General features: G+C 42.3%; 1 protein-coding gene and 1 long non-coding RNA gene across 5 annotated transcripts in view; one reads left to right on the forward strand and one right to left on the reverse strand.

Moving 5' to 3' along the window:
* Positions 1 to 27,006, reverse strand: part of ppp1r16b (protein phosphatase 1, regulatory subunit 16B) — an 80,724-nt gene that overhangs the window by 6,077 nt on the left and 47,641 nt on the right. For all 4 annotated transcript variants that reach the window (XM_047583045.1, XM_047583048.1, XM_047583046.1 and 1 more), the window contains exons 3-9: positions 22,211 to 22,281; positions 11,814 to 11,959; positions 10,266 to 10,369; positions 4,823 to 4,947; positions 744 to 869; positions 567 to 642; positions 69 to 198 (exon numbers count right to left, since the gene is read on the reverse strand). In XM_047583045.1, the coding sequence (XP_047439001.1) occupies positions 69 to 198; positions 567 to 642; positions 744 to 869; positions 4,823 to 4,947; positions 10,266 to 10,369; positions 11,814 to 11,959; positions 22,211 to 22,281 (778 nt within the window). The remainder of the gene's footprint in view (positions 1 to 68; positions 199 to 566; positions 643 to 743; positions 870 to 4,822; positions 4,948 to 10,265; positions 10,370 to 11,813; positions 11,960 to 22,210; positions 22,282 to 27,006) is intronic.
* LOC125006731 lies at positions 156 to 22,184 on the forward strand. The gene is made up of 5 exons (XR_007112610.1): positions 156 to 225; positions 531 to 663; positions 2,057 to 2,130; positions 20,370 to 20,523; positions 21,727 to 22,184. It is a non-coding gene; the product is annotated as an uncharacterized LOC125006731 (long non-coding RNA).

The following is a 27,006-nucleotide window of genomic DNA, read 5'->3' on the forward strand; positions in this document are numbered from 1 at the left end:
ATATCCTGCTGCTCAGTAAAACGAACACTGCAGTTGCAGTCACAAGACCAGCAGATGTCAGCACTTACCCGCGGCTGCCTGCACTCGATGTCCGCCTGCACAGTGAGGTCTTGTGTTTGAGCTGCGACTTCATGATAATGTCGTGTTTGTGTTTCAGATCCAGCAGGATGGCCCTGAACTCCTCGTCCTCACACAGATCTTAGAAGGACACGGATAAACGTCGAGGTACGTCAGCAACTTTCAAGTCAAACCGTGTGAGCTGTGCTTTGCTACACTGTGAGCTAGTCTCTGATATTAGCTGAGTTTTTTTACATACCCACCCCCTTAGGATTCACCCAACAGTAACAATGACGAAAATGTAAACACCGGTTTAGTTATAAAACAGCAAAATTGATCTTGTTTCCAATCTAGGAACATGTAGATCAGCTCCTAGTAGGAAACAAGCCTTGATGTAAAACTCGCTTTGACTGAACAAGCTGGAAATGAGACCCTGCTGAGATCAGACATTTGCTTTCTTAACCCCCCACCAGGTGTATTGATAAGAGGGTGCTGAGATATAAATATACCAATGGGAGTCTCGTCTAGGAAGGTCTTGGCATTGAGACTGGCTCCGTGAGACACCAACAGCTCTGCCACATGCATCTGAAACAACAACAACAACAGGTACAGGTAAATGTGTGTTGTTTTTTTTTTTTTTGGTCTGTGCACGTGTGCCTATCCACTTCCTGTTGTTTTTACCTTACCTGACCCCAGCACGCCGCAGCATGAAGAGGCTGCCATCCATCTGAGTCTCTCAGGTCCATGCGAGCTCCCCCCTCCAGCAGCAGCTCTGCAGCCTGCACGTAGCCATTCGCTGCTGCGATGTGGAGCTGCAAGAGCAGAGGAAGAGCACTGATGCGATTTTTCCAGTGGATTTCCCGTAGATTCAGTCTTTGCATAAAGTCAAGAGCGGATTTCGCACTAAAACCACAGTGTAGAGATGCCAGAGAATGTATCAGTAACCTACAATTTCTGCCTTATAAGAAATATCACACTGCATCTGCAAAAATCTACAGGAGTCTGACGCTCACTTGCTCCTTGCTGCTTAAGGAGGTCACTGAGCATCTTTAAGCTAACGGTTTGCCAAGTCAGGTCCACAACAATGTACAAAGGCTGATGTGCAGCTACAACTTAAACTCATCCAACTTCCTCCCACTACTGCAGGTCAGAATTCACTTGTATCAGGAAAACAGTTAAACTGAGCTAGATGGAGTGGATCAACTCACACGTTGATAGAATTTCCATAATATTAGGGTGTTAATTCTAGTGCTAGCCTCTTAAACCTCTCTGACCTGACAGCAGACCGCTCAGTGGAAATTCATTTTATAGAGTCAAGCGATGTTCAAACCCACAGTATTTTAAATTCATATGGAGATCTCTAGGTTTCCAAAGGCAACAAATATGTCATATGATGTGCTTCATTTCAGACACATCTACAATATTTTTCACTGGAAAGTTAGTGCTCGGAATTAAAATCGTAGCACAGCTGTAACCAGTGACTCTAAAACTCTTAAAAGTAGAAAAGACTAAATTGTGGTAAAACAGCGAAAACAAAAGTTTAACGTTGTGACATTGTTCTCCAAACTGCTTAAGATTTGTTATGAAGCGACTAAGACTCTGAGCTCCACATGATATGTTTGACGAAGGAGCCGCATAAGCCGACAGAAAATATGCAAATGTGTGATCCTATCAAAGAGAGGGACAGAGGAGGATTAAAAAAAATAATAATAAAGTAAAACTAAATACAGCTTCTGTTAAGCCGCAGGTTTTTGTTGAGTTTTTTTTTTTTTTTTTTTTTTTTTGGACAGTGTTTTCTTTTCCTAACCTGCAAATCTCCAAGACGCCAACAAACAGCGTATGAAAGCGACACCTGCCCTTCAGCCTGAGGATTTCTTTGGAAGGAATATTTGGCTGCTTTGTCGTTAACCTCAGACCCAACTCAAACCGTGGCTGTGTCGATGAATCATATCATCCTCAAAACATAACAAGCAGCTTAACGAGACTTTTTGTTACGCAGGAGACTGGGTTTGAGTGACTGACGACGCCGAACGCCAGGATGAGAAGATGATGTGTCCTGTATTATTACTGGAGGTAGGTGGGTTTGTGCTTTGGAGTTCAACTCCATTTATAAGCAGCATTAGAACAACTAGAATATTTAGAAAAGCTGAATCCAGGCTTGCTGGTCTTTAGAGAGCATTTGATATTTTGATGCTCTGAGGTGCTACAAAATGCAAATTAGAAACATTTCCTTCATCTGGTTTCCTGGTAAGTATTGAGCAAGGATGGATAAAACCTTTCTTTATCTGTTACATAATCTGAATTGTTTATTCTCACAGACTGAATGCAAAAACTAGGTCAGTCAGTTTTTGGCTTGTCACAATTTTGTAGTGATCTGTTATGGAAATATCCAATCTTGTCCCTTCGCTTCCTTACTTCCTCTATTCCTCTTGTGTGTTTTACTTTTATTTCTTCCACTCAAGACGAAAAGCATGAACAAGCCATTGTTATCTCAAAACAAGGACACCAAATGTATTTCGCCGGACAACAAAAGATTAACCTTACATAACTTCCTGCCAGTTCCAGGTCTCTTCCTCTCCTCTTTGCCAGTGATTTTAATAAGGCATGCTCTAGTTTGCTTCATCATGCTCGACTGAAGATTAACGGGGCGCATGAAGCAGAGGGACAAGCAGCTCAATCAGACGATCTGTATTAAGACTTTAAAGCTTACCAGGATTATTTTGGGATACTACCATCCTCTAGCTATTTTCATCCAGTCATCCGTCTCTCTGTGTTTCCCCAGCGTGCATCCCTGATACATAATACGGGCTTTATTAAGGCATCTAGCATTTGACGTGCTACTCAGGAAATTACACCATTATTGCGTGAGTGTGCGTGTGTGTGTGTGCCTTGCTTGACATTTTAATGCATCGCTGCACTGACGAAAGAAGCTCACTTTATTAGGAATACCTCCCCGTTAGTACACAAACAGCTGACCAATATCCACTATGAGTTTATAAAGCTTGAGAAAACAGGCCTTCGTCTGCTTTTGTTCTCATGCACAATTCAGTTCTGTCTGATAATGTAAAGCAGAAAATGACTGTGATAAAAAAAAAACATAATCATGTATTAATCATGTATTAGATGGGGAATAGGCCGATATTTTATTATTCATTTTTTTAAAGCCTATTTGTGACGTGAAAGCCTTAGATACGGTACATAAACACATAAGACATGCAGACATTATTTAATCCATTAATATGAATTTCACATTTAAAAAAAGCTGAACTGAACGTAGCAGATTAAATGCTGAAGAATAAGAGTGAGTTTTAAGAAGGGATTTAAAAACAGGCAGGGTCTTGACCTGCCTAGAATTTGACTTTAAATCTAATCTTTCATCACTTCATTCATTCCGCATCCAAATTTTGCTTTTATGATTCTTCTTATGTGTAATTGTTTCTCTCCTGATGTATATAAGTTTTCTTTATGACCGTCTGTGTACTGACCACTCATGTCGAGCTAAATCGTACGTCTACAGTGCGTTTAAAATCACACAGCTGGTTTGCCTTTAAGAAGCTTATAATGAGTCCTCTAAATGCCTGATTAGCTCGGAAGATTTTATATAAGCGTCGCAGAGCATACAAGCTTTAAAAAGGTGCATCAGTAATAAAGAAGTATTCACACACAGTTTGTGTTTTCTTCTCGGTTCAGACCTTTGACGCCTCATAATCTGGTGTGAGTTGTGTGTCTGTGTGCGTCTGCAGCACTTCACCCAGAGCGAGAACAAGCAGACCGAACATATGGTGCCATTACTAATTTATAGCTCTGTAAAGTTTAGTTTCACTTTAGTTTCACAAGTCCACACTATCAAATGTGCCTGGCACAGAAAACAACCCTGTCCTCTCTTTGTTCCACCGGCAAATCAGTTTTTTTTTTTTTTTGCTTCAATTACCCGACAACAGTGTCGGGAAACACTCGGTGCGTGTCATTCAGGTTTTATAGCCCATTATCACATGTCACAAATTTGCCTCTCCGGGCTGTTTAGTGTAATGGCAAAGCTTTTAAGACAAAGGCAACTGGTTTGAATTCTTCCAGGCGACTTCGTACTTTGTATAAGACTGTAAACAACTCTGCAAGTCACTTTTTTTTTTTTTTAAATTTCAACTTATTTCCAGCTTGCTGTCCTGACTGTGATGTGGTGTTTATAGGAATATACCTAGTCAAGAGCACAAATAAATGCCTTAGTCGTTTCTTTCCTTTCTACCATTTTTCAAATGAGTACGTTCAGCAGGATGTTTTTCAGTTGGACTTTACATATCTAAAGAGGAATTATTACATCTTTCCTCAGATATACCCAAACTAATCCGAAAGACACTTCTTGTAGTAACACTACTGCCTTGTAGCTCCTTTAAAGACACAATCTGTTTTATTTTATGTAATGTGGAGTCTCGACAGGAGGGAGATCTAACGTTTGCATCATCTGCATATTGCAGTCGCATATAAATGTTTTTGATTCAGCAGCTCGTTGCTGGAGCGAAGAATTTTACTGTTTTTATGGAAGCCTCAAACATTTACATCACATTTACTGAGACTTTATGGAGCGTATATACATCTCATTTTTATGTTTTGAGGAGTGCACTTTTTGAACACACATTTGCGTTCCACCTGACGTTTAGTCCTGTTGGGAAACGTAGCTGAAATGATAAAGAAGCTTAAACTTGAGAGAAGTTTGTTTTAAATTAACTTTGTTGAAGAAAAAGCAAAAACAACGAGAGGAGCTTCTCACCAGTGTGGCTCCCTGAGAGTCCTGCTGGTTGACCTCCTCTCCTTGTCTCAGCAGTTCTTGAATGTCTCCCAGCATCCTCCTCTCTGTCGACGCTCGCGTCTCGTTGATCATCTCCTGGGTGATGCCTGTCGATCACAAACGCAGGCACAACCAGAGTTAATCACGACAGAGGCGGCACCTCCCCGACAGCTTTAATATACAACGGCAGCGCGCTGACACGGCCGGTTCAGGGGGGACACAGAAGCATCTCTGGTTTGATGAAACTGGAACACAAAACCCTGTAAATAAAATCAAAAAGTAAACTTTATAGAGTGCACTAGCTTCCTCTTCTGGATTGACAGCAACAGCTTTTTGAAATTACACTGCATATTTTCTATCAGACTCGGTTCACTGACTACTCAAAAAAAAAAAAAAAAAAGCTGAACAAGCATTGAACAAACATTTTCAGCAGTTGTACTTTTTGTTGTGCCGCAACGATGATAGTATAATGGATGCACCGAGGGCAAAACTCAAATCAAAACCTCCAGTCAATTAAAAGCCGGGTCTCAGATAATGGGTCGGGGCGCGAGGGACACAAACAAATAAAAGCTGATCCCCAGATACACGCCGGGAAAACTAAGGGTGGAGAAGCTCGCACGATCCCGATGCCAACAACTCATTTATTTTAAATTAGTAATTAGTAAGATATTTATCTAAATTAGTAGCTGTTTGCAACACTTTGTAGTTCTGGCTCTAAAATACCAGTGTCCTATTTCAGTCACAGTGGATGTACACTCACACAAAAGATTAGGTACACTTGTGAAAACGAATGCATTGTACTAACAGCACTCCACCAAATCTGAGCTTCGTGACTGTTATAATGTTTAGTTTATGTTGAAATAGGATAAGAAAGGTAAGGAACTCATCATTAAAAATATATACAAAAAATGACTAATCAACCAAAAATTTTGCGGACCCCCCACTGAAGACCTGTGTTTTAAAATATGCCATACCCTCCCTGGAGCTTAGATGTGGCACAGGAGCGTTTGTATCTGCTCGATCTACATTTGGATTTGAACATCTAAAAGGAAATAAAATCATCATTCTGTCTGGGTGGCAGCATATTTTACTTTCATGCAGGCTTTCCTGACTCCTTTTGGCAAAGAGGTCTGTGAAGTGTGGCTCATGGTGATTCTGTTTGTCAAAACCGCTCGAAATTCCTCCTTTAATCCGTCCTGCCGCTGCCAGGTAGAGCTCAATAGTGTGACCGCCACACTTCAGTGAAGAAGTTATCCTTCTCACAGCTCGGAGCTAATGTACTGTGCTGTCCGGCAAATTGAAAGAACTGTCAGTTTAACAATAGTGGAAACAGCCTGTCAGTCAGAGCATTGACTCATGACGGGCATGACGGACGTTCCAGTGCACGGGTCGACTTCAGAATCAAACAGGTCTAAAAAAAGTACAACAAATCAGTCCAAGTGATGCAAACAGAGATTTCTCCTTTACGCCAAAAAAACATTTTCAATTGTGTGTCCTTAAAATGCAACCAGCCGAAAATAAAACTTAATTAATTTTAACCCACACACAACTACCTCCTTTATTGTCGTTAACGGAGGATATTCTCCCTGGACCGGACACTCTTACCAGACATAAAATACAGAAGCAGACAGGCCTCACCTGACTGTGCATATCTTCTTTCCATTTCAGTGACCACATGACCTTCCTCGTGACAATCAGTTAGAAATTGAGCGAGTGAAGGTGAAGATAAACTCGTGCCGTTTATCAGCCTCCGGCACGCCATTTTTAAGTCATACTCCCGGTTCAGTGTCACACTCTGTTCTCACATGTGCGTGATTGTCAGTGATTGTGATGGAGGGAGAGGGTGAGCTGAATTTTGCAATCAGAGTCACAGCCAGAGGGTCTTTGAAGGCGCTGGAGTCCAGGAGATGATAGACGCCATTTTGTTTACATCCAGCGACGACTTTTTGTGGTTTCATTCGGAACAGTCTCTCTGGCACGGACGAAACAGGAGTCTACGGATCAAAGTTGAGGCCATCTTGTCACTCTGGATGTCTGCTGTGACAAGCGCGTCTCGTCATTTTTAAGACTAAGTGACAACTGTGATGGCTACATGAAAGAGACTAAAAGCACAACTGGACACACTGCACTTAACTTCAGTCTCATCTTTATATATTTAGACGTCTCTCTTAGAATATTTATTCATTCTTTAGGTGGAGTTGACCGACAGTCGTCACGGTAACTCCAGGAAGAGCCGCCATAAAATAACCATGAGCTCAAACCCAGACTAGGACCATGCTAATTATTAACAGTGTTTCTGTTAGCCTTAGAAATGTGCAAAATCTAAATATCGGAATAAAAATCTGGCAATAGAAACACCAAAATTTTGAAAAATACACTTTGTATCAATATAGAAGTTTAATACAAAAGTCCAATGGAAACACTTACATTTCGCTGTCATCACACATGACTCAAGGAGTCATGTGACCAGTTCATCTGAAGTCCATCTTACTCAAAAGTCTTACATAAATTCAAGAGAGTTACAGCTAATTCGCAAAATAACTTTCAATGGAAACACGTACATACCGAAACTGTACTTCCTCAAAATTTTACAAATATCCCTTTTACTTAGCAAAAGAATTGAAATGGAAACGCAGCTCGTGTCATTTCCGATGTGATGATTATTTTTCTGTCTTAAATGTCTTTCACTGTCCTTCTGTGGAAAGGCTCTTTTCGGTACAGCTCTGTTGAAACTGTTGGAAATTAAAATGAGTCACAACTCCAGCACTTTCACCCCATGAAAACCCGTCGTTAACTGGAAACATTGTTACGTGCTGACGTACGTGACTGATCGACTAAAGGTGACAGATAACACGTTGCTGCGAACAAACTCTCATTATATACTAATACATATTATAGTTTGACTCTGCATAAAAAATACTGCATTAGCAGAGAGACTTGTGCAGCCAATATTTCACGCCACACTTCATTTCTGCCCTTGAGTGTCAGGTAGACAGATCTCCTGCTCATCACCGCAGCTCATCATAGATGAAATGGGCTCTACGGGGGCAGATCAAGGAAGAGTCAGATCAGACGATGCTGCATATCAAATGCTGTGTGTGTTGGAGGGAGGCTGCCAGTGTGCCCTGCAGCGTCTCCGGAGAGAGGAGCCTTATCCACCAGTGCAGTCCTGAGAACATTACAGGAGCAATTAGCAGCACTGCGCTCCCTTTGATCAGCTTAATAATCATTCTTCTCACCTACTGTACTGCTATCTGCATTCTGCAGATCCACAGATCCCATTGAAAGCTGAGAGCCTCATTTCCAAGTCAGCTTTTCCTCTCAAAGCCCCCCCACCTCACCCCCCGTCTCTGTACGTGTTTACAATATTTCCTCACATCCAGGATGCAACCCACACAATATGTCAACACGTGCCCTTTTTGCACTGTTAAAGCTATCAAAACTATTAACCCTGCGCTTGTTTACAATGCAGTACTTGTCATGAGAGAGCTTTTCTGACCTTTAATTGTCCAGGGAAATTTGACTAAGCACTCAGGATGCTTTCCAGCACCACCCTGCCTCCACACAGTCTTCTTCTGTTTATCACCGAGCAGCTCCACTGATGCATTTGGGATTTAGTGGTTGCCTGAAGGGCACCTTCACCAAGGAACACCTCACAGCCTTGTGTTTTGTTAAAGCAAATCATTGTCGAGAGCTTGTGTTAGGATTGATTTTACTCTAGTGTGAATACAGTTGTCACCGTGACTCTCCTCGCGTGACTATTTCTTTGTGTTACACTTCTGCAGCACGGCTCAAGCTTCCTTTCTCCATCCCTGATGTGCACACAAGCATATTTCAGAGCTGATCTCCTTGAACTCTTTCACACTCGTGTCATGCGAACAAACTGAGCCGTCCGCAGCTGTTTACCATCACGCGCATGAATATACAGTATCCTAATCTGCATCCCGTTGAGAGATGGAGAGCTGTGAATATCTCGGAGCTACCCGGAGTGTCAATCCTAAAACTTAGCGGGACGCTAAATGCATTCTGAGGTCAAAATTTCGCTGCCGTCTCTTCTTCGCGGCAATCTGTTCCTGTTGTGGGTGCAAAGTGAGCTTTACGTCTGTGCAGCTGAATGTTTGCGAGATCCCTCTCTCCAATCAGCGACTCTCCAAATTCTTTAGAGGTTATGGATCCATCCACAATCTACTGCAAATTATCCATAAAGGATCACGGAGCCTATCCATACAGTCACAGGTCACTAAGTGTCGTGCACCCAGGACTGGTGGCCAGTCTATTATCTACAACTGTTCACACCTACGATCACCAATCACCAATCAATATGGCGCAGGCACAGGAAGAACCTTCTCGCTGTGAGGCGACAGCGGCTCAGTGGGGTAGTGGTTGGCGAATCAAACCACATGTTTAAATAACTAATTAAAGTTGTATTTCTGGCACGGCTTCGTCTGCTACCAGGGTGCATGGAGGAGAACAAGAAACTGTGGAAAGGTCAAGACTCTAGCAGCACTCGTAGTGTACGGAGCAGCTTTATTAGACAGATACATTACGGCTGGTAGCCTCCATCAGGGTCATCCATCTAAGCTAACGTAACCGGATTAGTCTGGTGAGCCACGAAATGAACACGCTTTTCTCTTCTAACGTTAAGTGAAAACCTCACTTTGAAAATGCAGACAAGCAACAATGTAGCGCGACGACGGCGTCGTGCTGTGACACATAAAGCCGACATCAAAGAAAACCGGCAGCAGCTGGAAGCAGAAGACCAGATATGCAAACTGTACCGATCGGCCGGCCTTGAGTTTACCGCAGTCCCGATGGCCATGTTGATGTGACAATGCTCACATAATGAAATGTTCCCATTAGAGAAAAGTGAAAAATGAGAGGAGACTTCTTTGTGCCCTCTGGAGTTTGTCATTCGCTTCCATTTGTCACTTCCATTTCCCTTCTTGTGCACCGGCTTGCTGAGCCGAACAAACAAACAGAGATCCCTCTCACAGACGATATCCAGCGCTGATTCACCGCGCTGAAAAAACAGCCAGGTGGGCTGCACACATCGCAAAAATTAAAACAACAGTTTCTTAACAACTGCCAACTTGACCCATATCATGAACTTTATGTTTTTTTTTAACATGCTGATTGTACTATGGCCCTAGCATATAGACTGAGATGCAGTCATTTTAAAGGTACAGGTGTCTGTCTGTTATTGGCAGTGTGCTAGTTAAAAATCCTGTGCTGCTAACATGGCAGTGGGAAACTCTAGATGTATTATTACTACGCATGGTGAAGGAACATTATCTTAATCGATCTGTGGAAAACACTGTGGAAAGCACAAATATATTCTTATCAGCACAGAGTTATGAACTTTTCTGCACACGGCTCCAGGTGTCTGCGGGTTTGGCTTCTCTCTCGTCACACATTTACACCGTACCTTTGTTGGCCATGGCGGTCTCAATGATGTCCAGTGTAGGGTCGTCCTCGCACAGGTCGTAGGGCATGTTCCCGTCAGAGTTGACTGCCAGCAGGTCGGCGCCGCTGTGAGAGATGAACGGATAAATAATTAAAGGAATCTGCGCCATCCATTTAATAATGATGAAAAGCGCTTGATAGCCACAGCTGTTATCCCAATGTGCTCATCACTGTAGAGCAGGGCCCGTACTTCATGTTCGGATCAGCGGAGAGACAGCGGACGATGCGGAAAACCGGCGATCTATAACTCAAAGGCTTTGGCGGGATTAACGGCCAAATAAATCACAGTTTGAGCACTAATTGATGATGCTCATTAAATCCCTTCAGAACAAGTTGGCTTGCATGTTTTAGCCGTTTTTATTTTGTAACTTCACTGTGGATAATGAGTCCAACTGACAACATGAGTGGTTTGACAAGTCCAGCGTGTCAACAGATGGCAGCAGTGTGCCTGTGTAGTTTGTGCGTTTGTGTGTGTGTGTGTTTCTAGTAGAGGCATATGGGATTTGATTCAACCCTACGCGTCCATATCTGCAACAAAATGGGAGTGAACACATACAGTGTGTTCATGTCTCTCGTTGCTTGAATCCTTTATTAGAATCTAATCAATTCCTAATTAAACACGTGAACTCACATATACTCGCGTGTCATTTAATGATATATAACACCTTTTGCCGCTGGAAAACTTGAGTCCGTTTTATTGAATTATTAAAAAGCTTTGTGTAAGACAGCTAATTAGTCCAATATGTCATTACAGATGTCCTGGGGCTGGACATAATTAAATATTATCCATAACTGATCACGCCTCGTTAGCATTTTAACAAAATTCAAAGAGAAATTATATAATATGTGATTCTGCCTACGTTAATTACATCATGACCCACATGCTGAGCCTCACTGATGTGTCTAAACTTTATGTCATGATGCTGATTTCACCCACTCTCGTTTTAGTCTTTTGTTTCCTCACACAGCTGCGAAAAGGGGAGGACATAGCTATTTCTGTCATGCCTTCAACCTACTTTCCAGTCCTTTTTTTGTTATTATTATTCTTTTATTTTTCTGCTGGGCGCATTACCATCAGTTTTTGTGACTCCAGTCTGTAGCCACAGTTGTTGTTTTTGGGGCAGAAAGACCTCTCTTCTCTTTTGCAGAATTCTGTCAAAAAAATACATTTATGCTCCTACAAATTGGGACAGTGGTCTCACCTGAATATTTATCTTAACTGACAATACTACGCTGCTTAATTTCAGACCTGCCCATTAGCTGTTGATATAAACCATATTTCAGCTTCATGCAGAATGTGTTTATTAAAAAATTAACAGGATGGGCAAGACAGCAGCCAGTGGTGAATGATTTCATTATTCAGACAACGACTGCTACTGTTCACGCAAACACCAGTAGTTCACCAAACAGCCCGATCAGATTCTTGTCCATGTAAACGCTGCAATAAAGGGTCAGGTGGTCTTTCCTTTAGGGCTGAAAATAAGCGCGGGGTGCGACCTGCACGACTTACTTTGAGATGAGTATCTTGACGAGTCCTGCGTGGCCACAGGTAGCAGCAGCGTGCAGCGGCGTCCATAACTCGTTGTCCTGAGCGTTGACAGTGGCTCCTCGGTCCAGCAGGATCTTCACCATCTCTTCATAGTTGTCTATGCAACACTTTATGGACAGAGGGAGACGGGGTGAGATTAGATTTGGTTGAGCTTGGATACACACAGTAATACCTAATAACCATGGAGAGAGAGAACTGGCAGGAGGATGATGGGAAACCGGTACAAGACACTTTGAAAGGCGTTCTACAAACTGTGGAACTGCTTTTTGAACTCAATCATCAGTAAATGTCAAAAAAAAAAGAAGCTGATGATACTGTTTATTCTTGTTTTGAGGAATGTTACTTAAATGTTTGTTTGGAGAAATGTTCCTGCATGCTTGTTGAAAAGGATAATTCATACTGCGTGCTGCACTAACGCCGTACGCTCCAGCGCCTTTATCAGTGCACGAAATGAATGAAAAGAGGCTCATTTGTCAAAGACAGCACAGACGAACAGGACGTCCATGAAGAAGCCGAGCCGCATCTCCTCTGAAGTCTTGTAACAGCATATTGTGTAGCTCTAAACAGGGAGCACATTTAGTACGTTTGGACGCAGTCATTCTGACATCTCAGCCATTGTGTGCGCTGTTCCCTGGATCTTTGACAAAACTGCAAATGCACAAATATCTCACACCCCTCCACGGAGACAAAGGCGGAGAGGGACAGAAAGTATTTTCCTTGTTAAACTGGGAGTGATTACAGGGTGGAGAGGAGGGAGAGTTTTCCATGAAAGCCATCCTTGAATCTGGCTGCAGTTTCCTCCATCAGGGCTAATTGGTGTGGCAGAGCCATGCCGTTGAACAAAGACAAAGCAGGAACAACAGAGAGACGAATATCGCAAAGTGCAAGACAGGAAGAATGGATTAGTTCGTCCCAGTGGTAGGGGTCCGATAAAATCAGAGAGATTCAGAGCAAAATCTAAGGGGACATCTGCCAAAGCCTCTTTTATTATTTGTGCTGGTTTTACTCTGCTTCATGTCATATTTAATCATTCCAGTTTATAGTCTATCAAAGCAAAAATAATTAAAACAAATCCCCCTTTTATCCAGAACCACCTGCTTTCACTGAAGAACTCCTCCACTCTTCAGAGAAGTCGTGTTGTAATTTCTCTCCTCTGTGTTTTAAATTAAAAGGAAACATCTGTCACAGTAAAACAAAACCTCTTCTCCGACAGAATGACTGCTTCTAATCCCCTTATGAAGGCTGAATGTATTTTACTGTAGATAGACAGATAGAAACAAATAAAGATACCAGGGAATGTAATAAAAATACAGATTTTTAAAACCACTTTTGTTGCTAAGACTTACGGGAAGCAGCCGCTCATCACGACATTCGCAGTGAATGAGGCAGTGTCCAACTTTAAGTTTTTCTGTGACATATTCAAATGGGTATTTTGAGGATTTGCATTTGAAAATAAACTGACTTACCAGAGAAATCTTGCATAACAGACTGAGTGTCTGTGTCAACATGTTAAAGCTAATGTAATCTCTAAAAACAAGTATCTGTTTGTGTATAGAATAATGAACAGTCATGAACATTTCCTTCTGCTGCAGCTTCACACGAAAAAAAAATCAAAACCTGACAGCGAGGTTCAACCAACTATCGCCCAACAAAAATGCATCTACTAAACAAAACTGTGGTCCTTTTAAGTCATTTCTTGACAGTGGTCCAGTTTTAAATAAGCAGCCGCAGTGAGCTGTTGGATGAAGAGCTGCACGCCTCCAATTTCTCTGCCAGACAACTATGTGAGGCCTGTGCAACATAAAATCAGGCCACAGTTGGTCACACAAATATGGAAACTGAAAACTGCTGCTTGACCTCTTTCTTAAGATGACAGTCTTTTGTTTAGTCACCTACAGGATTATTTGACCTGGATTTGTAGTAACTTCCAGTAAGTGCGGGTGTCGACAAGTCAGCCAAGACTGAAATGTTTGACGCTGCCACTTTAAATATCTCTGGTTATGAATCTGTTGGTCAGATAAAACAAGACATCTGCAACTGGAAAATATTCATAGGGCGGTGTTATTTTGAGCAGAACTTTTTAGTAAAAATACTATTAAATAATTGGAAGATTAATTTATGAAGTGGTCTGCTGCATATATCGAGCTTCGGAGATAATTAGACCACCGGGAGTATAAGTCTGTGCATTAAAATAAAATACACGATTGGTGTAAAGTGGAAGTAGTTTAATATTCACTTGCATGTTACAGCAAACAGTCCCTCTATTAATAAAGTATTGTGTGGCCATTATAGTATTTAATAATGCCTGCCATTAGTGCCACTGCACTGTAGCTTCAAGTGATAGAAATAGGAGGACAGGAGACAAAATATCACACACCAACACATTCCTCCCTCTATTTCAGCTTCATATCAAATATGTGTTCATTGCTCTCATCTCTTGAATGACAGAAAGCACTTCCCAGCTTTCCAACTTTTTCTTTACGCTTTTCAAATCGCTGCACCTGAGGTGCAGAGAAAAGACAGTCTTTGTATTTCATGGATTTGCATAGACGATGAGCCTTAGTGCAATATCTGAGAGAAGTGGTGACAGCAAACCCAGACGCTAATACGAAGGGAGAACAAACATGAACATAAACAGTATGGAAATATTGTGGGAGGGCGACTGATTAGACGACGCACACATCAGAAGTCACTTCAGTGAAAGCGAACAGCCTCTGCAGACTCAATTCGTCAACATCCTGTGAGCCTCATTAACATTTAATTCCTGCTTTCCTGTGTTTTTAGAGTAATTAACAGCTTAATCCTAAAAAATACAGTTAAATGCTGTTGCAAATATAAATTTATGACAATAAACACCTTTGTTAAGTGTAATAAAGTGACTGTATAAATGCACTGTATGGAGGCTGCACATCCTCTCACACGTTCGAACCTCAGTCTCTCACCTGTGCTAGATCTCTGATTGTGCCCTCCTGCTCGCTGATAAAACCTTAAATTGCTAAAACAACTCTAAAAATTATCAGACTGCTGAAAGGAGAAACTATGAATTTTCTAGACAAGGCTGCTCTGACGTGATGTGGCAGAAGAGTTCACGGATTTATATACAACAACAGAGGAAATGAAATTACTGAGCAGATGCAGAGGATAGATAGCGAGAAGGCAGATAAGAGGTGAAACAGATGCACAGAAAAAAATAACGCAGACTGACTGGAAACACAGCGTGCTGACAAACACATCCTGTACGTAACAGATTAGTTGAGGTGAAGAATGTAAAAGTTTACTGGAAGTTTGTTTGTTGTTCCATTTTTTCCCAAAAGTTTTGCATCTGTGAGGAAATTTAACTTTGACGTTGAAGTGCATTAAAAATAAACGTGGCCACGGAGAGACAACTGATACGTGGTTATAAACTGTGACAGCGTCAAATTTGTGGACAACTCTAATGTGTGGGTATGAGGATTAGTTTGACAAATAAAATAGCAGTCAGAAGCCTCAAAACAGCTCTGCTTGTTCCACGCATTTCAATTTTTCCATTATTAAAAATGGTCTGAATGGGAAATAAAAACCCAGTGACCATCACAGCTATGTAGGATGGTTTGGGAATGAAGACGTCATCTTCATGACAAGTGCCTTAGCCCAACAAATGGCCACAAAAAAAAAGCCAAGAAACGTGAGAGTTTAAACGTGAAAGTCAGTTTTAAACAAATAACTCAAACCTTTTTCATTTGAGTAAACAGGAGAAACGGTCATTTATAAAAACCATCCAACATTTTTTTCCACTTGAGATCTAGTCATGGTGACAACTGACTAAGCAATCAACCACAAATGTCCATCTTCTCAGCAACAAATTCTAGCTCGGGATATAGAATCCATCTACACCGGGGTCTCCTCACAGCTCGCTATGCCCAATAAACCTCAAAGAGTGAGGCAAGGGGCATCCCAGCAGATCTCCAAACCACCTCGGCTGGGCCATCTGAGGTTCAATGGATCAGCAGCTCTAGTAGTTCCTCACCCTATCTGAGCCTGGCCGCCATAAGGAGGGATCTCATTTCGACCACTCGTTACCACGGTGACGTCCTTTCAGTCACTACCCAGTTCATGGCCATTGGTCAAGGCTGGAAACCGAGAGGAACCTTTGAAACTGGCACTATCCCACCTGTCTTCTGTTGGCTAATGTTAGCATACCTAAAGCTATTTTCACATTGAACGAAAAACCGACCCAGGTCGAACCAGGTCTAAAAAATTCTGTGTCAACCCGGTATTTTCGATGTTACAATATAACTGGATTAATAGTTGGTGATTAACTCAAAAATAAAGCTTTGACACAATGTTGTGATGTGAAGAGAAAAACAGGCGACACTAGCTTCTGCATCTTTAAGGCCCCCCTTCCCTCTTCTGAAGACTTTGCTTGTGAACAAACATATCATCTAAGCCTATCAACTTAAGTAACATAATTTCTCAGTTGGAAATGGCAACTTCTCAAATATCGATCCGTAGATGTATGAAACTGAATCCGATCCAGGATATGAGAGTGGGCTGCACAGACATCCAAAAATTATGAAATTAATTTAAAAAAAATGTATTAATTCATTAAAAAAATAAAGCCAAATTTCATAAATTTAGCTTCAAAGGATGACCTGATCTCATAGCTAATATGATGAACTCTCTATATTGTACGATTACGAGGAGAAAATGGTACTAAAAATAGTTTTAATTTTTTTACTATACACCATTTACTTGACCTTTACTGTTAATGATGCTCAGACAGTTGGGTGACAGAACGAGCAGGAAAGAACAAAATGAATTTGTGACGCCACCAGATGCAGAAGTGATTCTCTGTGGAGGCTGCTTTATTTGTGTCAATGACTTCCGCTGTTAATGATAGGAAAGAAAACAAACGGGGGAAAGGACAGAGAAGTATGAGTCACATTTCCTCATTTGAATGTGTGTGTGCCTGTATGGAGACATTAAATTGGTCTCCAGACCCCAAGTTACGGATCTGATTTTGTGTCTCAGTCTGGTAATTGCCACGTTTTAAAGCAGAATTCAAGAAACATTAACGGCATCATAAAACCGACAAGTACTGTTACGCTAACTGGTCAGAGACAATGGATACAGTGATGTATGAGCTCCCTTCAAGCCATGCGCCGGTGGCATGGCAGGTGCTGTCCGCATATACAAGGCGTAGGCTGCAACGTGCACATCAGCTACGTTTGCACATACTTCATCCCACCTGCTAGCTAATTACTAGGCTAATCTCTTAGCTTACATCTGTCAAAAACACGCATACATATTTGTACCCACAACCTAACTAGCAGCTGAACTAAAGACAATGAGGCAAGCAGGGAAATAATGTGCCATTCATGAAAAAGTATTCACATGAGGATGGTAGTGTGGCTCAGACAAAGGCCCAGATTATGCCTGTGTGTCTGGAAAACAACAGGCGACGGTCTTGCCAAGGACCGTAAGTGGGCCGAGAAGACTCCGGTTTAGGTTGAGGGGGGGGAAAATGAGGCTTGAGACTTTGTGAATGGCCGAAACTTGACCAGGGTGACAGAACTGGTAATGAAACTCTGAAATGCTGCAGGGTTAAGTGAGCAGGTGACTGAGAGTACAGCTGCGGCGGCAGCAGGTTAGAGGTTAAAAGAGGCTTTAAATTTTTGCAAGAGCTGAAGGAACCAAATGCAAATGACAAAGAGCGATGGGATCTGAGTGAATAAACCCACGGCGCCAAGTTCACCTGTTGAGAATTAGACCTAAGAGGCTAAATGAATTGAATGTAGGCCGTGGCAAGTGGCTGAGGCACCAGCGGAGTACGCGGTGTACCTGAGCTCCAAAACATTCCCCCCCGTCATATTTTTTCTGCCTCTCTGTTGTAAACAGTCTGACAGGGCAGCAGATTGCATCTCTGCAAAATAAATGACAGCATATTAATAAGAAAGAGGGATGTTATTGCTGAGTTTGGGTTTGCCAAGTGTTAGAGAGTGATGCCGAAAGGAGGACAGGTCTGATTGCTCCATGGCTGAGCTAACAAAAAAGCAGAATGACGCTTGAAAGGTGCACAGCGATGCAGACTCACACAAACACAAACCCTGGAGATCATCAACAGAGTATCTGTCATCTCTGCATAAATACCTGAGTGGCTGAAACGCTGGAACAAACAAATGTTTTTAAATGTGACTCCAGCAGCGTGCCGGGGTTCTGGGTCACCGTGTGGACTCTTTGTCATTGGGGAGGTCCCGAAGCAAAACACAGGAGCTGAGAGCCAGATCACAGCTGTGACTCGCCTGAATATGGGACAACATGAGGCAGGTGTGTTTGGGAGCATCTGCTGGCAAGGAGATTGTCTCCCTGTAACTGTGAGTGCTTTCGAAGCAAAAAATATCTCTCTGTTAGACAAAGCTTATTATAACGTTAAGTGTGAAAAAAAAGTAGTTTCTACTACGCCATGTATAGCCGAGGAGCTGTGTGTGTGTGCATATATCTATATATACAGATGTTATCTTTTTTTTTTTTCTTTGTCTGGTTGAATGTTACTATAGTGAGCAGCTGCTGGCAGAACATTCACTCTCAGCAGATAATGAAGGCTTTAGTTTTAGGGTTTAAAACCAAGAAGAATATACAAAAGGGCGGCACTCCGTTTAATTGTATTTATATGTTGTCAAAGCGCTTTACAGAACCCAGCCTGAAACCCTCAGATTAGACACTAAGGATCGGAGTGAAGAAGAGAGAGGAAGAGAGGAACAGGAACAAGATAAACATCTCATCTGACTAAAGCATACATGTAGGAGCTAATCTAGACTGACGGCGATTAACAATGTACAAATTGTAGGGTTAGGGTTACAGTTTTCTGCCTCCTGTTTATTCCTATAACACAGTCATGGCACCGTATACCCACTGGGGCCTGGATGACTCACTGACGCATTTACCCAGGGAGGTTGATAACATCTTAATGTGTGGAATAGTTTGATGCATCACAAAGTTTTACATCCTTCCCCAAATATGGGCTCCTGTTGCCCTGAATGCTGTAAATGACATCAGAAACAGCTCAATGGTCAAATATGTTGGAATTATTTAGAAAAGAAAATCAGCACGTTGAACACGTTGTTTGCCATGTAGGGCTGCATCAACAGAATAAATGACAATATAATGAAAATAATTACCAAAATTATTACAAAAAAACCCAAATCCGAACGTCACAAGTCATTTAATTCTTTTTACATACCCACTAATCTGAACGTTTACTCACATTAAATGTCACACCGGTGCTTTGCACAAGCATCAGCCACAACATTAAAACCACTGACAGGAGAAGTAAATAACTTCTGGACCCTGGCAATAGTGTGGCTGTTTCTTAGACATGTACCACCCACCTAGACCAGACCAGAAACCCCCACCCCATAGCAATGACACTCCTTGATGGCAGCAGCCATCCCCAGCAGGATGCAGCCTGATACAGACCCATTCACAATGGGTTTAGGAACAACTTGAAAAACATGAAAAGCAACACAAGGTGTTGACCTGGCCTCCAAATTCACTAGATCCCAAACTGATCAGTTATCTGCTGTACGATCCACAGAGGCCCCACACCTTGTCCCAGAGGATAAAAAGGTCCCCACTAACAACATTTGTAGTTACACAAAGGAGACCTACGCATTATTAGGAATATTGGGTCATAACGTTATATAAATACAGTATCACTGGATGATGTGCCTGCACATATTCAACAAGCTAAGACAGCGGCGTCAAGCTGCACGGTTGCAAAAGCTACTTGTGGCAGAACATCTCTTAATTTACTGCCTCTGTACCAGTACCCTCATGTTCCCAGTCGAGCGGTTTCATTGAAATGAAAGAGGACTGAGGCCGTGTCTGTGATGCAGCTTTACTACACGCCTTCATACAAACACACACACACACAGCCTTGACGAAGATCATCCTCCCTAAACCAAAGCGATCAAAGTGCTTTCATGAGGCATTTACCGGGCCGACCTAGTAAATAATGAAGTGTGCATTGGCGTGTGATTGCATGTGCGTGTGCCGTGGTACATAGAGCGACCCTGCATGCCTTCTGTTGATTAATGGCTCATATCGGGCAGGTGAGACCAGTCCTGGACAGGTATGACATCTCATTTAGAGAGACATCACCAGCACTTCCTTTCATTTACATCCACTTCAGACACATGCGTTTGCTCTCGTCTGATATGAATTTAATTTTTCCGTTGTGCTTAAGATAGCTCCAAGAAAACAGGATGTCAAAATGCAGGTTAAGTGTGTGTGTCTGTGTCAAAGTATAAATTGTCTATGTGTGCATTCTGTGTGTGTTGGTATCTGTCAAAGGTCTTATCTGGAAGACACTGTGCAGGCAAACCCATCCAAATAGCAGATTACACACACACATTCAAAGCCAAAAGGTCAATCTGATCTCTGAGCAGCCCAGAGACTTCTGTTTTTTTGTTTTTTTTTAAAACACCAGCCACGCCGGCGGTGACTGATGGACTTCAATTTTCTCTTCCTCCCGTTTAGTGCCTGCCTGCAGGAGCCTGAATATTAGGCCTCAGACGACGGAGGAAGAGGGGAGAGGACATAAACTGTCAGTGGGGTTGTAAAATTCAGAGAGGGACGAATGAGAAGAGAGGGAGGAGGACGCGATGGAGAGAAGAGAAAACCAGGGTTTTATGTAAGAATCACGAATCATGTGCTGTTGTCTTTCTTGGCCAGGTCACCCTCATGAAAAAGGCCTTGATCTCAATGGCTCTTTTATCTGGTTAAATAAAGGAGAAATAAAATAAGATGAAGAGCAATAATTTAGGAAGTCTTCTTTTCAACTAAACACGACTCTAGGTCAAGGGTTAAGAAAGATGTCGCCCACAGCTACCTTACTGCACGTAAAGATGTCGTACGCATCTCTACAAGCTTCTTACGAGCAATCGACATTTCTGCTTAACACGGACAAACCTCAGCAACAGTTCGGCTCAGAGTCTGGGTAGCGGCTATATGACAAAGAAATGTTTCTCTCCGGGTTAAAAGTGAAAGGACAGAGAGAAACGTCTTTTCAAATTAAAGTTCGGTCGATTTGTGACCAAATGAGATGCGTAACGGTGCGCTGTTCGCGCAGACAAACAGCGTTTTTCTGTGAAAAGCGACATGCATTGATTCGGAAGTGGTGAAAGCTTTGATTATCAGGCCAGCAATGGATCTAATTACCGAGTGAAAATAGGCCCCGGTGTACGCTATCAGCTTCCTACATCAAAATGGAGTAATTTCCCCCAATGCTGAACTCATTTCCTCACTATTAAAAATCATTTCTTCAGTGTCAGAGAACTTCAGAGCTGAATTTGTGCCTTGGCAAATGAATCAGGAAGTTATTTCATTATATTTGCACAATGGCGACGGTGATAGCGACGAGATAGTCAAACCCACAGCTAAACAGAGTCAAAAACACGTTAGTTTCGTTCAACCATCTACTTTTTTTTGATGGATGAGAAAAAACAACAGAAACTGATTTTGTCAAATATAAACGATGCTTGAAGACAGAGTTTCATTTTTCCACATTCATTTCACATTGTAAAAAAGTCTGAATAAATGTTAAGCTTTCCAAACTATATGTTTTTCTGTTGATAAATGGGTCGAATTTACCATATGTAAGGATTTTTCAGTTTTTCTTCATTCACACGCTTGTAACATTTACCTGGACACTAGTATTCCACATATCAGAATGAAAATGCTTTATGTAAATACCTCAGCCAGAGCAGACTGGGCACACAGGAAGAAATCTTCTACGGGATTGAGAGGGTGTTGTAAACCACTGATAAAATGTTCCAAAAGAAAAATATCTGAGCCTAGTAATCATGTAAATAATTTATACCATGTTTTATTTCAGGTGGGACCAAAAACATTCTTTCTGCTCATCTGACTTGACTCAACACGGGTTGTTAAAACAACATCTTTTCAAACAGTTTCAAACAATGAACGAAGTCAGAATTGATCTGGGCAGCACCACTGAAAACACAGGTCTGTCTCGATCATCTTCTCCTGTCGAATGAATTTACTACCTTCAGTAAACCTGGGAGGAAAGGAAGGGAAATTCTTCTTTTTCTGTTATATTTTAAGCAGATTTAATGTTTTAGTGGACAAAACCTGTTTGCACATCTTGAAAAAGTTCTATTCTGATTGATTTTGGAGCATTTAATAGATCATTGAAAGAATAAAAACACATATCTCACCATTTTATGCTTTTCTCAAATCATTCTCAGTTTTTCAGTTTGAAGAAATATTCTAAGCGATGTTCAGAGGTCTGTTGTTTCGCTCAAGGACAGCTCAGAGAGGACAGAAAAGTATCAAACCTAGGAGACATGTGATCTTACCTGATGCAGGGCCGTGAGACCATCTTCATTGCAGAGGTCTGGACTCACGTTGTTCTTTAGCAGGTAACGAACTGAAAGAAGCACAAGAAGAAGCACAAATGAAGGAGGACGCTTCACACAATGGAGTGACACTTTTATTTTAACGGCTGGATTTCCTTCACTTGGTTGCTTTGAATGACTGCGTTTCCATGCGTCGATTGGACTAACAAAAAAAGACAATTTTGTGGCCAGTAAGTGAAAGATTTTCACTTTGCTGTGCCTGACTGTGTAGTTGTGAAGAGGTGTGTGTGTGTTGAATGGTGATTATTCAGTTATGATCAATAGTTCAGCGAGAAAGCAAAACAAAAAGTTCAGGACAAAAAACTGGCGAGAATCCATCCAACCAGATTCCTCCATATTGCTCACGTCTGTGGGTGCAGCTCAACTTAACCTCCTGTTACCCAGTGGCATCACCGATAAATCTGCAATCCATTAATCATCCTCCATCATCCCCGCAGGAACTTCAATCTCTCAAATTATCAGCCAGGATGTTACCTAACTGACCTTGGAAATATGGATGAATGGGTGAGGTGGGGGGAGATGTTGACGGAGGGTGATGTAACGATGCTGTGGATTACACTGTTTGTCCTGCCTTGTAGTTTAAACAGATCAACCCTCCGACCGGACCCTAATTCACAATATATCAGCTCTCATAGCCTGCACAATGGACAGCTGCCTGACGGCTAAACCCGTGGACCTGAGCAGGAAGTGGCCGCAGCACGTAGGAGCCATCCTACGTCATTACTATCCCCCCAAAAAACAAAAACAAAGCAAGTGGAAAAATCAGGTTATGACGTGAAATGAGGCAGATGTAGCACTTTTTGAAAAGCTGCTTTAAATCTAACTGGATGGGATACTTTTCCAGCTCCTGTTTCTCTTACCAAACATTTCAGACACTCAGAAAAAGCTCCCTGCTCGGTTCACAGCACAGTATCTCAGTTCTTGTCAAGAGAACTAAGAGAATTAAAGCTGAAATTGCTGCTCTTTTTTCTTCTTTTGGGATCTTTGGCAGGTTTGAAGCTACAGGGCAAATGACTGGGTAAAATTATTTACTACGACAGCATTTCTGCCGCTTTGATCACTTCCTGATTTCTCAAACTGAAGGCCCAAGGTCATAATAACAGAGTGTGTGTACGTTAATAAATAAAATATTGGTCTAAAATTAAGCATATATACATGTATATCCACTGTACAATACAATATTATAATAAAGAATAGCTCTCTCCACTACACATAGGCTACACATATGCAGGTAACAAAGTATTTGTGTGTCAGTTGAGGAACTCATGCACAAGACATGGCTCCCACAGATCCATAAAAAGTCTTAAAAGGCACTGAATTCATTAATCCAAAAATAATGCCTTAATTGGCATTAAAATCTCCTAAATCAATGTTTCAAAAGTCTCGAAAATTTCAACACATGTAAAGTAAGGTGTTAGGACTGTAATTGGTCTCAAATCTAAAAATAATAGGCGACCTTTATTTTTTGAAATAATTTTCAAATAGCAGTAACGTCACGTAACCAACAGCACAGTGATGTGTTTGCGGCCGTGACTGATGATGCACGTTGTTCATGTAGCAGCTGGACCGCATGCTCGCATGGGAAAGTGTAAATTTAATGAAAATTGTCTGCCTGAATAAAGTGAGACTAGCGAGGCTAACGTGCCGTGGTGGTGACTGTACGGTGGAGAGAGGGGGTAACCACACTGCTAAGTTAGCATGCCGAGGCCCTGTTAAACATGCTGCTATTATTTGGCTGATGGACTTTTTCGACGTGTCTGCATGTTATGTGTTAACCGACTGGTGTTTAGCTGTAGCGGTGTTGTCATTTATATTTTAGCTTAGTTTTCTGTTTGCTGTGTGGGCTACAGTGGAAGAGTAGGCTAACCGATTAGCCTGTTGTCTGCTAACTGGTACAGCGTCGCTACGTCTTTGTGTAAGAATCTCCTTGGACATATTGAAATATGTAGTATCTGGTGCTGTAATGGTCGTGGTTTGAGCTTTTATGGGTTAACTGTACGGACTGAGCTTCAGAAGCTGCTCTACTACTCTACGTTGAGCCGAGGCAACTGTTGCAATGCAGTCTGGGATTTATAGTATCAATGGAATAAAAAGTCATGTTGTATGTTCAAATAAAAATTTCCATTTGTGTTGATTGGTCTTAAATGTAATTTGGTGTAGCATTAAAAAAGTCTTAGGTTTATCTTGCCTTGAGCTGTAGGAACCCTGAAAGAAGACGGATGAATATCAAAGTAATCAGCCCGAGACACTGTCAGTGAGAGTGAGACTCAACATCATAAAATCGAACCGAGATCACATCTGAACTTTTCCAGAGAGTTGCTGAGTTATCTAATGTGGAGAGAAGCCTCGTACTTTATTACAGAAAATGTCAGATTTCCATTTCTACCACAAGCTCCGTCCTTCGCTGCATTACCTCTGATTTAAGTTCGGTAGTAGTGTGTTGTTACGCCACAATTTTCGGTGTAAATAAATAATGCACAGGGCTGTGATACTGTGATACCTGCTGCTCCATCAATAATAAAGCTTGAGTGTTGCCGGAGAGTAGAAACGGGCCAAAAATCTCCACACCACTCATTGTGTCGATGGTAAAATTTTATTAGCAGCCCAGGTAAACATTACCACCAAGTCCTCTGCTCTGTGTTTTGTTAGGACACCTGCGTACATCAGTTCAAAGAAGTTTTGCATCATCCATCCCTGTGACAGCTTGTTGAGAAGTGCTGCACCTGCTATATTTTGGCAGAAACAGTTCCAAAGTTAAGAACAGTTGGAACTCCCAAGTACCAGCTACATTTTTGATAAAGACAGGAGGCAGAGTGTGTGAGATGGAGGTTTATAACAATAAGACGGAGACAAATGGAAACCGAAGAAGAGTGGAGCTTTGTATGTTGGTAGGGCTGCAGGATTTTCCTTTAAGTGAGAGTTAAATGGAAGTACGGATCGACAATAATGGCAGCTGGTCATTATTTGAAGCACATTGTGCACTGTGCACGACACAAGGAGTGCTTTTTCTACAGTACAGAAGAATGGTGAAAGTGCAGCCATTATCAGCCTAATTCTATTATGCAACTTCCTGAATCCTGCGCCTATTAGACCTCAATTATGCGTCACTGTCAACACTGTCTGCATGTAATTCTTCTCTTTCTCAGTACATTTTTAGTATTAATATCACCATCTTCTCAGCGTGAGCTCCGCAGCTCTCCAGCTTAAGAGTGTTGTTAAAATCCGAGCCGGCCAAAGCAAAGAGAAGGAGCGGCCCGAGCTTCATGCGCCGCTATAAGACGTAAGACGGGAAAAGAAGTGAAATATTACTGCGAGTGCAGAGAAAATTGGACCCAAGGTTATACAGTGCAAGCTCAGCCTGACTGCATCCAATAAATGTCACGCAGCCTCTCTGTTTTCCTCAGTGTATTTGCAGTGCTGTGCTGTACATCAACAGCGTACAGCCTGGACTTGAACCAGCAAACCTCAGAGGAAGTTCAGCTTCAGCATCAACACTGCAGCTGACATTCTCAGCATCCTCTGAGGTTCTCTTGTAATTAGAGGTCTTTTTTTTTCTCCCCTGGATTTTTTGAATCAAAATATAAAGAGGACCTCCTAAATGTTATATTTGTCTGCCTGTGGAGGTCATAACTAAATTTAAAGTAAGTCTATTTAATTCTTCTTAATTCTTCTTAATTTAATTCTCTCTGAATTTGTTACAGAATCATTATTAAAGATTAATTGTCCTGTCGTATTTGGAGTCATTAGAAAGGGTTTAATGTACAATTAAATGCATAATAATTGCTGCACAATGATACAATAATAAATTAAGTGGCAAATGAACGCTGACACGTGTTCTCCCTGTTGATGTGGAGAAAACATAAGATGATTTTAACGGTCAGATCCCAACCAGCTGGATTATTTAAGGTTGTCAACACCAAGAACACACGCTTGTCAAATAATTAAGATTACGACAAATCCAGGTTTATACGCATTCAGGCTCCATCATGCGCCATTAACAATGTAACTCTCCCTGGCGGATGGGGGTTCTCTCTTCCCGTGGTCTCCCTGGCCCGGGTGCGCCAGGGGCATGGGGCCGGCTCCCTGGCCCCCCTGCTCGGATGGCCCGTCCCTGGTTGGGCGCTGGGCCGGTGCCCGTCTGCGGGGGCTTTGCTGGGCTCCTGGGGGAGTCCTCTCGGCTGGAGAGGTGTCCATGGCTGCCCTGCGGGCGGGGGGTGGGGTCTTTGGGGGGGGTGTTGGCGGCGGTGGGGGGACGGGCTGCGGTGGCTGGGGGGTGTGGGGGGTATGGGGGGCTGCTCTGGCCTGCACCGACTTGTGCTCGCTTGGTTGGTCTGGGGGTGTTGGTCATCGCTCGCCATCTGCGCTGGGGTGTGGCTTGCCCCGTGGCTACGGTGGTTCTCTGGTCCTGTCACTCATGCGCCCCACACTGGGGTGGAGGCTCTCGGGCGCTGGGGCTTCTGACCTGACTCTGGGCCCTGATAAGGGTCTCACTCATATTTAGGGAATGCCCACATGCATGTGTGTTGTCACCTGCCAGCCCGTGCTGGATCACATCAAAAAGAATTGATGAGTCCCGGCTATTAAGGGCTGGATTATTGTTTTCACTCTATCACTACGTGCCCTATGGCAGACTTCTCTCCTTCCATTGGGACGCCCTTACCCCCCCCTGGACTCTCTCATCTCTCCAGAGATGACTGTACCCAGTCATACTTGAGTGAGGTGACTGGGAAGCACAG

Source organism: Mugil cephalus, chromosome 4 (genome assembly GCF_022458985.1).
Source record: "Mugil cephalus isolate CIBA_MC_2020 chromosome 4, CIBA_Mcephalus_1.1, whole genome shotgun sequence".
NCBI lineage: Eukaryota > Metazoa > Chordata > Actinopteri > Mugiliformes > Mugilidae > Mugil > Mugil cephalus.